The sequence below is a fragment of the Ambystoma mexicanum genome, chromosome 1p (genome assembly GCF_040938575.1).
Source record: "Ambystoma mexicanum isolate Mex_15411 chromosome 1p, UKY_AmexF1_1, whole genome shotgun sequence".
Taxonomy (NCBI): domain Eukaryota; kingdom Metazoa; phylum Chordata; class Amphibia; order Caudata; family Ambystomatidae; genus Ambystoma; species Ambystoma mexicanum.
In genome coordinates this window covers 17,534,094-17,546,386 of record NC_090921.1, presented here as the reverse complement: position 1 = coordinate 17,546,386, position 12,293 = coordinate 17,534,094, and the positions used below count along the sequence as shown (strand labels likewise).

General features: G+C 46.3%; 1 protein-coding gene across 2 annotated transcripts in view; it reads right to left on the bottom strand.

The window, feature by feature from the left end:
- Positions 1-4,745: 4,745 nt before the first annotated feature.
- Positions 4,746-12,293, bottom strand: part of LOC138563910 (zinc finger protein 34-like) — a 38,991-nt gene continuing 31,443 nt past the window's right edge. For both annotated transcript variants that reach the window (XM_069642872.1, XM_069642873.1), the window contains exon 2: positions 4,746-12,030. In XM_069642872.1, the coding sequence (XP_069498973.1) occupies positions 10,952-12,030 (1,079 nt within the window). In that variant the 3' untranslated portion in view covers positions 4,746-10,951. The remainder of the gene's footprint in view (positions 12,031-12,293) is intronic.

The window sequence follows — 12,293 nt, the reverse complement described above, 5'->3', positions numbered from 1 at the left end:
TCCCAATTAACTGTTTCCATCTCTCCACCAAATATTCACCCATACATTCCAACACTACCTGTCTTTCATTGCTTCTTCGGAAGTCATATATCGAAGCCAATGTTGTCGTCCCATCATTCCCGTCTATGTACATTTCTGCCTGTTGCTGTAATTCTACCTTCCTTTCTTTGCTGATCGCACTGCGAGTTACCCTCGTGCATCTACTTTGTTCTGTCCCACCTCTCGGCCCTGCCGTTTCTATTTCACCCCCGGGAGGGACGGACGGTACCGAGTCTGTATCTAAGGCGGGAGGTGCGGATGGGACAACAGAAGCGGGGAGTGTCTGCTGTGGGCCTGGTTGGCTAATAGGAAGTGTTACGTGCGCGGTCTGTGGCTGTGGGAGGGCTTGAGCTAGAGGAGGGAGAGTTTGAGCTCTGGGCAGGGTTTGGGCAATAATTACTGACGTGTTTGGCCTCGCTTCTGATCTTGGGCCTTGTTTTGTATGGATCAATATGTTTTCTTACAATTCATCTGCTATGTGCACTTCTCGTTGTGGGTATATTTTTTCTATATTCAACTGGTCACGTCTACCTGACCTCCTTAGACTCTGGGCCTCATTACGACCCTGGCGGTAAGGGGTTTACGCCAGCGTTAGCTGCGCCGACCCCTTACCGCCAATTACGAGGTCCCTTAGCGCCATGGCGCTTTTAACACCTGCTTTTAGCAGGTGTTAAAAACCATGGCGCTAAGTGACCATGGAGTTAATTACGCCACCGTAATTTACGGTGGCGTAATTAACGCCTTCCCCACTCCCATTATGCCCTATGGGGCAAAAATGGGAATGGGGAAGGGTAAATGGGGATTGGGGACTTACCGCCCCCGCCAACCTCGGAATGGGGCGGTAAGTCCGCCAACCACCATGGCGTAAGTTACGCCATGGTGGTAAAGTCACGGCCCAGGCGGTAACTTACCGCCTGGGTCGTAATGAGGCCCTCTCAGTCCACTCCTCCTCCTCTTTTTCCTCCGCTACTTCACCTTTCGATTTATGCCTGCGCGCATGCTTCGCTCTACTTCTAAGTCAGAGCATTGCTTCCCTTCTCCAGTCCTTAACAATATCAAATGCTGCAGGACGCGCTTTCTTTCTTATCAACACCCTTTCCAGGTTATCTATTCTCGCTATCTCAAAACTACCATTAATCGGCCACTGATGGTCTTGTTGCTTTCTGGTTTGCCTATGCCAAGTCTCACAGAATATTATTGCACCCACTCAATACTTCACATACATCTCATATTCCGGCGTTCCCCCAGGTAGTGTAATTTGGCCATCTTCCAAAGATTGTCTACCACAGCGGAAAAACCCTGCTAGGGTGGACAATACCCCAGGCATGTTTCAACCTTCCCCCTGGTTAATCAACCTTACCTAGGGCGTTTGATTTTGCAAAGTCAACTCTCAACCAATATCAGGATTACTTTGAATCGGGGAATGACTCACCTGATAAATCAATTTGTCCTTCAGGACACAAGTCGTCTGTATACTGACGCAACCAATGACATTGTGTCTGCGTTTCTTGGCTTCCGCCTCTTTTCGGGACCCTCGCCTCCTTGTTCTCTAGCTGGGTACGTCGATGAGGGATCAGATGTGTGCAGATCTGCAAAGGAATCTCTCATCTCTTCTACAGGGCGCCCCGAACACCTCTTGATCCCGGCTCGATCGTCCCGTCCTCGCCGTTCTCCGCCTTTACTCAATTACATTTACGATGGAACAAGTGGGGGAGGGTCCCTATTTGGGCGCCATCTTGAAAGGGGCCCCTAGGGGTCCCTCACGTCTATGGAAACAAGGCAAGTCACCACACACGGTAGATATGCCAGACACGAGGTTGTATTCCCAAAGTTAGGGTTTATTGCAAAGCAAATAGTCTCAGTTGGCCAACTCGGTCTCACGCCCCGCGACGTGTATCTCTAGACCTTGAGGGACGCAAGAGAGTGAATTACGTACATCAGTTACATATATACAAAAGGCATATCATACAATCAGCTATGACATGTTTAACACCCCCCCTTTATTGGGTTTCTTTGAACTTGGCGTGATGATGGACACTTTCGACAATTATGACACTTATGACACCTTCGAATATCTATTCTAATAACAAAATGCAATTTTGCAAGTGCGGAGGCATCTTTTAGTTATTGAACAGAACACAGTGCTTCTGTTCTTGGAAGCGAGCTACATACAGGGGAAGAGTCACATTCCAGACCTTGCTATCTATGAGGTGTTATTCGTGTCCTGGGAGCCGATACGCTCTACAGGGCTTGGTAAAGGGGGGCCATAAGAAGAGCATAATTCAAGGCTTTAGCTGCTTTATTCTAACATATTCTACCATATAACGAGTCTGGTTGGCAGCTGTGAAATGATTAAATGCCCTGCAGCTCTGCTTTAAGGCTACATTCAGGAGGGAGCTGGGCATTCCTTCCCGGCGCTGCCTACGTTGTGTTTCAACAAACTCTTATTAGCCTCGCGGCCCTGCGGCCTTGTCCTTTCACATTCAGACAACAATATTAACAGTCGAGCAGTGTAAGCAGAAAATGTGCTGCGAAGCAATAAGAACAGAAAGCAATGAGCAATTGTTAGAACACAAAATGGCGATTCTTGTTACATCAAAATGGGCGTTCATTGGTAAACTTGGAAACCTGTACTTCTATCGTATCGTGCATGAGACAGTTGGCCCATGGCCACCAAAATACATTTGCCGTCAATCATGAGAGGTATCCATTTTTCTAGACTGACATATCAACATGAAAGATGCCAGTGGTGAACACTATCAGCATGGAAGATGCCAGTGGCTAACACTATCAGCATGGAAGATGCCAGTGGTGAACACTATCAGCATGAAAGATGCTAGTGGGTAACACTATCAGCATGGAAGATGCCAGTGGTGAACACAATCAGCGTGGAAGATGCCAGTGGTGATCACTATCAGCATGGAAGATGCCAGCGGTGAACACTATCAGCGTGGAAGATGCCAGTGGTGATCACTATCAGCATGGAAGATGCTAGTGATGAACACTATCAGCATGGAAGATGCCAGTGGGGAACACTATCAGCATGGAAGATGCCAGTGGGGAACAATATCAGCATGGCAGATGCCAGCGATGAACACCATCAACATGGAAGATGCCAGTGCATAACACTATCAGCTCGGAAGATGCCAGTGGTGATCCCTATCGGCATGGAAGATGCCAGTGGGGAACACGATGAGCATGGAAGACACCAGCGGTGAACACTATCAGCATGGAAGATGCCCGCGATGAACACTATCAGGGCCCGATTCTCATGTAGGTGTTAAGTACCGAAAAGGACGTTAAAAGGCTTAACGACCTTTTCGGTACTTAAGACCTATTCTGAAGGTGGCACATTCTTCCGAAGTTAGAAGGAATGCGCCACTTTCGGAATGCATGTGGCGGTTGCTAGGATGGGTTGGAAACCAACCTAGCAACCGCCATATTTGTAAACTGGATTTTTGGAAGCCTATTCTTGTGGCACTCCTCCAGTTTAATATGTGTGCTCAACTAGCACACATTTACGGTACCCTTTTGGTGCTGTGCCACAAGAAGCCTTGTTTGGTGTAAATGGAAGTGTCCATACACCCGTGTTGTATATGGACACTTTCATGTACACCAAAGCGAGCAGCTTCAACGTTGCATCCTGCAACGTTGAAGCTGCTCGCTTTGGTGTAAATGAAAGTGTTCATATACACCGCACAAGTGTGTATGAACACTTTCATGTACACCAAAGCGAGCAGCTTCAACGTTGCATCCTGCAACGTTGAAGCTGCTCGCTTTGGTGTAAATGAAAGTGTTCATATACACCGCACAAGTGTGTATGAACACTTTCATTTACACCAAAGCGAGCAGCTTCAATGTTGCAGGATGCAACGTTGAAGCTGCTCGCTTTAAATGAAAGTGTTCATATACACCACACGGGTGTATATGAACACTTTTCTATACACCACAGTAAGCAGCTTCAACATCCTGCAATGTTGAAGCTGCTCACTTTGGTGTATATGAACTGTGTTCTCTGCAGCATTTTCGTTAAATAATGATTCCCTCGTTATTTAACGAAAATGCTGCCAAGATTCTGGAATCCGCCTGTTTCCATTAGAAACAGGCGGATTACAGCGAAAGCACTGTCGTGCTTTGCGAAGACGCCCAGGCCCACATGAGAATAGAAGTGGTGCCTGGGCGTCAAGAAATGGTGCAGTGAGTCGTGCTATTTAGCACGCTCACTGCGCCAAGATGAGAATCAGGCCCTCAGCATGGGAGATGCCAGTGGGGAACACTATCAGCATGGGAGATGCCAGTGCGTAACACTTTCAGCATGGAAGATGCCAGTGGGTACCACTGTCCGCATTGAAGATGCCAGCGGTGAACACTATCAGCATGGAAGATGCCAGTGGTGAACGCTTTCAGCGTGGAAGATGCCAGTGGGTAACACTATCAGCATGGAAGATGCCAGTGGGGAACACTATCAGCATGGAAGATGTCAGCGGGTAACACTATCAGCATGGAAGATGCCAGTGGCTAACACTGATCAATAGTAGTGGGATGGGAAGGGCTCCAATCTGATGGCAGCAGGTGATCGACCTAAAAGTCAATCATTTGGACAGGAGAAATATCTTGCCAACAACAAACCTGTCGAGTAAGGTTAGAAGAGTTTCACAAATGATATAAACTTCTGAAGTGTTTGTGGCCATGACAGAGCAAACAGCTTGTTCTTTTAATTACTTTTTTTTATTCCAAAAATAGGGGAAAAACATTACAGTGCAACACTTTAGGCCTACAAGTTACAACAAAAACTGTAACATACATGAAAAACAATATCATGCATATTCAGCTAATACGGTACATCACAATATGCATCAAAACCTGTAGAAACATGCATGTTTTATTTCATGATAACAAGCCGGACAGAAAACGACACAGACGTCAAAGGAGTAAAGTCAATAACATGGACCAAAAACAACCCAAAACATGACTTCTTCACAGCATACTAAGGTAATGGGGTGCCTTCCAGCACAGGGGTGCAGTGAAAACTGCAGTAATTCTGTTACCACTGCATTATCGCGGTGCCATACTACAAGTCTCGTGGTAAAGTGGAAGCTAAATGTGAACCCGCCACATTACTGCCAAAAATCTACACAATTGGCGGAATTACTGCCAGCGGAATTACCACTGGTGGTAATTGCACTGAAATTCGCATTGAGACTCATGAACTCCAAAAGTAGGGACTAACACCGCTCTACCACCACTTGTAATCCTGCTGGTGGTAACAGTGATCCGATTAACACCTCCCTAACATCATTTGTAATCCTGCTGTAAATCTGCGGGACCAAGTGGCGGTGACAGTGATCGGACTAACATCGCCCTACCGCCACTTGCAATCCTGCTGTAAATCAGCGGGACCAAGTGGCGGTGACAGTGATCAGACTAACACCGCCCTACCACCACTTATAATCCTGCTGTAAATCTGCGGGACCGAGTGGCAGTAACAGTAATCGGATTAACACCGCCCTACCAACACTTGCAATCCTGCTGTTAATCTGCGGGACCGAGTGGCAGTAACAGTAATCGGATTAATACCACCCTACCACCACTTGCAATCCTGCTGTAAATCTGCGGGACCGAGTGGCGGTAACAGTAATCAGATTAACACCGCCCTAACACCAATTGCAATCCTGCTGTAAATCTGCGGGACCGAGTGGCGGTAACAATGATCAAATGAACACCGCCCTAACACCAATTACAATCCTGCTGCAAATCTGCGGGACCGAGTGGCGGTAACAGTAATCAGATTACCACCGCCCTACCACCACTTGCAATCCTTCTGTAAATCTGCAGGACTGAGTGGCGGTAACAGTGATTGGATTAACACCGCCTACCACCAGTTGCAATCCTGATGTAAATCTGCAGGACCAAGTGGCGGTAACAGTGTGGTGGTAACAATGCAGCAGAATTGCCACTGAGTTACTGACAAACTCGTAATGGGGCACAATGACTTCTGGTAGCACTAGGGGCACTAATTTCCTCCTTTGCGTTCTTGTACCAATTCTTCTTGGACAATACCCAAATCTTCTTCACTTTTCCTGAACTCTCTGATCTCTCTATGAAATTTCCGACAGTCTCTCTGCCATTAAATATTGGATGGCTTGGCACTCTCTGATGTTAAACTCTACCAAAACAGAGCTGCTGTTCTTCCCTGCCAAAAGCCCTATATCATCTCTTCATCTGCCTATCCAGTTCCCACCTGACACTCTCCCCTACTCTTCTTCAGCTAGAAATCTCAGCGTCATCCATGACCCTACTCACACCTTCTCTACTTTCATCTCTGGCGGCTTGCCTCGCCCTCCTAAATATTAGGTAAATCAGGCACCTCCTTCCTTTTAACACAGCCAAGCCTCTCTTAACCACTCTTGTCTTATCTAAACTGGACTACTGGGCCAGCATCCTCTTTGGTCTCCCCACCTATGTTTTCTGATGTCTTGAGAAGATCATTAACTTCAGGACCAGGACTCTCTTTGAACTACCTCACTTCACACCTACTTCCTCGTACTGTCACCAGGCTGGAGGGCTGATGATGCAAGATAGGACCTGGTTCACAAATCTACTCCACGGTAAGGCACCACTGTATCTATCTACCTCTATCGAACGCTATAAGCCTTCTCGTAATCTCTGCTCTGCCTACTCTACCGCCCTTGTGGCTCCTCGCCCTCCCTATGCTTCCTCTCGCTTCTTCTCCTTCTCTCTTCTTGCTCCACTTACATGGAATTCTCTTCCCCCGGACATCCGAGAAACAATCCACACAGATTTGTTCAAAACCAAACTAGAAGCCTACCTCCTTGTCTCTGAGGTGCCCTATAAACCTATGTCACATGTGCCTTCTAGTTAACATCTTTGCCTGCCTCTAACCTGCCTCGGTCCCTCACTTTCTCTGCCTCCACTCTAGCACTTCATCCACCTTGGTCACATCCCTAACATAACTGGCCGTACCGGCTATCTGCACTTAAAAATGTCTAATGTTCATTGTCCTTAATCTATGTAAGTCCACCCTTGTATACTTATAATTATTGTCCCCAGTGACTTTTCCACTTACTCCCCTTCACAACCTGGCCAGAATGCCACTCAAACTCACCCCATTCTAAGAAGCGCACCGCTTCCCAATAAATCTGATTTCTTATGTATTGCACGCTCTTTTTTTTATTAAAAGAGCATTGTCCCTCCGGTATATAAATAAATAAATAGTAAGAATAAATAAAAAGCAGTTCAGCACCTGGATCCGATGGAGGCAACCCGATGCCGTTAAAGAATGCATGGATACTCTTCTCCAACGCGCAAAGTGCACAAAAGCTGTCACGCTTCAAGAACTGCTTATTCTTGAGATTCCCAAATGTCTTTTCCTTTTTAACTTCTTGGCCAACAAATGGTTCTATGAATAAACCCACAACAAAATGGGCTATAGGTCAACAAAGGACTGTCGCAGGAAAGCACGTGTTACACAGGGCTGAACCGCCACGCATGTGATGAACCCTGCACTCTCACATAGCTTAGTCTGTAAGGTTGGGAGTCTCTGACCTGGCGTCTTATCGGAGAATAGGGAGAGATCCGTTAAGTTTAGCACATGGCCAATGAGAGGAACGCTCACTCAGAAACCTGACCTGAAACTCACCCAGACATGTGGAACAAAAGTCTAACACTTAAACTGGCGGAAAGAAACGATCTCAGGTGAAAAGATCTGAACAGTGTAACAGGGAAAAGACAGGCTGTATTATTAATATGCAACCATATGCTTTGATATTCAAGTATTGATAAATGCGGAGCAGCGTTAAGATCCTGAAATAAATATTCAATCTGCTTTATTGCGAAAAACTCGTCATAAATGCTCCATAAATACAACAATGTCCTTTAATTCTTAACAAGATAAATACAAAGATAGTTACTATTAGATCCAATGAAACTGCACCGTCCAATTAGACATATTTATAAGACTCAATAAAAGGTACATTTTTGTCTCTAGTGGAAAACACCGAAATCTGTGATTTGTCTGCGGAAACAAAGGATAAACACTGGTAAAGACTGATAAACATTGACAAAGACAGATTTTGAAAAATGTAGAAAATCCCTAGAACACGCCCCCCGCATGCGGAAAACAAACACTGAACACAGGGTGATTTGTTTATATTTGTTATTGTAAAGGATATGTTTTCTTGGTTGATTTTGTTTATGTTACATGGGCTACTTATTGTTTGTAATGTTGATTTGTTCAGGGCCTTAAATAATAAAACCTCCAAACGTGTGCCTTCCTCTTTGCACCTGGCACGCTCTTCCACCACCGGCAGTGCCAATGATGCCATGATGGAGCCAGGCTGGAGGTCCTTCAACACCCTGGGTGGCTCTGAGCACTTTCTGGATCCTGGAGGCTATTGTTTAGAGGAATTTGTGGAAGTAAAGCCTCCATTGGGGAAGTATTGTTGTTTTATGGTTTACTGAGAAGCACACAATCATTACTTCATGTTACTCATCTGTACACAATTAAAAATGCATGTTTTCTCCCTAACGTCCCGAAATCTATATAAAGTGCCGAACCCACTTTCCACTGGGGAAAAGGTTTACACTCAACGCGAGGAGTCTCAGCTAAATCATCAAGTGGAACCAGCTCGTGCTCCTCTTTCATGGACACTCAAGTCAGTCGTAGACACTGAACATGGGATTCAAACAGTGGCTTATAAATATGTGTGTTTTCTGGGCATGTGCTAGAAAAGAAACACTTGGGGCCTCATTACGACCCTGGCGGTAAGGGGTTTACGCCAGCGTTAGCTGCGCCGACCCCTTACCGCCTGAGTACGAGGTCCCTTAGTGCCATGGCGAATTTAACACCTGCTTTTAGCAGGTGTTAAAATCCATGGCGCTAAGGGACCATGGAGTTAATTAGGCCACAGTAATTTACGGTGGCGTAATTAACGCCTTCCCCACTCCCATTATGCCCTATGGGGCAAAAATGGGAATGGGGAAGGGTAAATGGGGATTGGGGACTTACCGCCCCGCCAAGGTCGGAATGGGGCGGTAAGTCCGCCAACCACCATGGCGTAAACGTAGTTTACGCCATGGTGGTAAAGTCACGGCCCAGGCGGTAACTTACCGCCTGGGTCGTAATGAGGCCCTTGGAGTTGATCAGTACCTTCGACTACTTCCTTTGGACATCACTGCATTTCTGGGGATTATGATATAATATGATACAGCATTTATAATGCGCCTATACACAAGTGTTTAAAGGCGCGATGAGGCAAGGGAGGGGGAACAGAGGGAAGACAGAGACAACGATCTTACTAGGCCAGGTGACATTGAGATCACGTAAGTGCAGGGGGAGGGGGAAGGGGAGAAGTGCGAGGGGGATGGGGAGGGGGCAGTGCGGTACATGGGATCGACAGTAAAATAAATAGAATAAATAAAAGCAATAAGTAAAAAAAAGTGCAGCCAGCAGGTGACAAGTGCAAGGGTAAGTGCAGACATCAGCTGTTAAGTGCTGGTAGGGGACTGTAGGGATACTGAAACAGTCCCCAAGTGTGGGGGTTGTCAGGGAGGCAGTGCAGGTGTGCAACTGTTGGGGGAGGGGACCTGGGCCCAAGATCAGAGGGTAGCCAGGTGACCAGTGTAGTTTCAGTTTCGGCCAAGAGTTCAGCAGGGGAGAGAAAGCAGAAGCAAAGAGGAAGGTTTTGAGGTGCTTCCGGAACAGGAGATGGTTCTCCTCAAGAGAGGCAGGGAGGCTGTTCCAGAGGGAGGTCCCAGTCGAGGAAAGAGATCTACCACCAACACTTGGAGAAGCGACTGACCCAGAGCGAGTTGGAGGCGGATGAGTGAAGAGCTCGAGAAGGAAGATATTTAGGAAGAGAGTTGAAGGTATTGAGGCCCCAGGCCACAGACGGCCTTGTGGACAATGCAGAGGGTTTTGAACTTAATCCTCGCACCCACTGGGAGCCAGTGCAGAGATTTCGGTCCTGGAGAGATGCGAGGCCAAAGACAAGTCTTGCTGTCTTTTTCTGGATGAGTTGCAGAGGGCAGAGAGTAGAAGCAGGCAGATATAGAAAGAGGCTGTTGCAGTAGTCCAGCCTAGAGAGAACCAGAGCTCTGGTGACAGTGAGCTTCTGGGGGGAGGAGAGGAAAGAAAGAATACCTCTGAGGAGGTGAAGCTGGTAGTTTAGATTAGAAGATAAGATTAGAAGTATTTTGGGGTAAAACCTTGCACTCTAGATAAATACATGCAGTCCAGAAGGGACTTGAATAACCATACAACTTATACGCGTGTGAAATGCTTTCTACAATAACACAACTGAGCAGGGACATTATAAAATAGCTTAGGTGTTCCATCCATTCAGGATATAGTGCAGCACTTCCCTACCCTTCCCTTCATTATTCTATTGGTTACAGACTGTAGCACTGCCTTGAAAGCACCATCTAGGGTGTTGGGGGTGAAGCAGTTCACACAATCCTTACGTTTACATCTGCCTGCAAGCGGCGACTGAGGCGATTGAGCTCCTGTAGCCCAGAGAGAGTTTCCAAACTATTGGATGCATGGGATCTGTGTAGGATCACTTGATTTAGGAAGGATCCTGGCTGGTTTATACAAAAGGAACACAGAGTGCACCTTTTCTCACTCTCTGTGCAATGGGCTTGTCTTTCCCTGGTGACAGGCATTGAATGATGCCTCTTAAATCCTTACCACATTCTGTGAACCTGTCGGGTTTCTCCTAAATCTGGGTCTTTCGATTCTAACACACATCCAAGTGCTGAAGGAAGCTCACCTAATGCTACATTCTCCAGTACTGTTTCTCTGTCACGTGGGTCTCCTGGAGTTTCCTTAGGTGTGAGTTATGCCTCAGCTGCTTACTACACTTCACACAGATATAAAGCTTCTTCATAGTCTTTATTTGTTGGTATGGAGCCTCTGATGTTGTCTCAGATACCGCCGCCGAGTGAAGCTTTCCTCACATTCGGTACATGGATATCGCTTCTCTCCCGTGTGAGTTCTCTGATGTTGCTTCAGTGATGAGGAGCGACTGAAATGCAGGCTACACTCCTTACAACCATAGGGTTTCTCCCCAGTATGTACCTTCCTGTGCTCACTCAGATCCAGGCCATGTATGAAGCGTTTTTTGCACTCTTGACACTGGTATGGCCTCTCCTGTGTGTGGTACCGCTGATGTATTACAATATAATATGCCCGACTAAAGCTCTTACCACAATCCTTGCACTCGTAGGGCTTCTCCCCTGTATGAGTCCTCTCATGTCTGCTCAGATCAGACTTCTGAGTGAAGCTTCGATCGCACTCTGTACAGCTGTAGGGTTTCACACCAGTATGGGTCATCTGATGTTGCTTCAGGTGGGATGGGAGTCCAAAGCGCTTACCACACTCTGTGCACGTGTGGGGCTTCTCCCCAGTGTGAATAATATGATGCCGGGTTAGAGCTGGAAAGTGAATGAAGCATTTATTGCACTCCGTGCACCGATAGGGTTTCTCCCCAGTGTGGATTCTCAGATGCCTGCACAAATGGGACTTTTGAGAGAAACCTTTATCACACTCAGTGCAGTTATAGTGTTTCTCTGCGTTGTGGGATCTCTCATGTCTGAATAGATTTGGCCTATTACTGAAGGACTTTCCACAGATGCTGCAGTTGAGTGGTTCTTTATTACGGTGGATCCTCATGTGTTTTTTGTTCTGGGAGCATTTGATAAAGCTTGTTCTACAGTAAGTGCCTTTATGGAGTTTCATGTGACAACTCTGATGCTTTTGGAATTTGGACGGATCCTTAAAGTTTTTCCCACATTCTGTACAAATGCAAGGCACCTGGCTGTCTTGTGAAAGGTTCAGTCTTTTTTCGAGCGTAGCGGACCGGCCTCGTCTAACTTCTGTCACAGCATTCTTCTTCTTCTTCTTCCACCTCTGGCTACACCTTCGTCTATGTTTCTTCTTCTGTGGCTTAGTTTTGTTAATATGCCCATTCTCTGTGGAAAGAAACAAAGGTTCAGGTTTTATTTTATGTCTTCAATGGACCAGGTATAGAACAAATATACAAATACAATAAAAGTACAAACATATGTACTGAAATGTTCTTTCAAAATTCTAAAACCATCTTTAATTCCGCAAAAAAAAACGATTTCCTCTCTACTCTCCCCTAGGCAGCCTCCCCACTCACACTTGCTCTAAGACACCACTAAAGGAACTTGCCATATCCTTTTCTCCGAAACATGACCATAAAGGAAGAAAA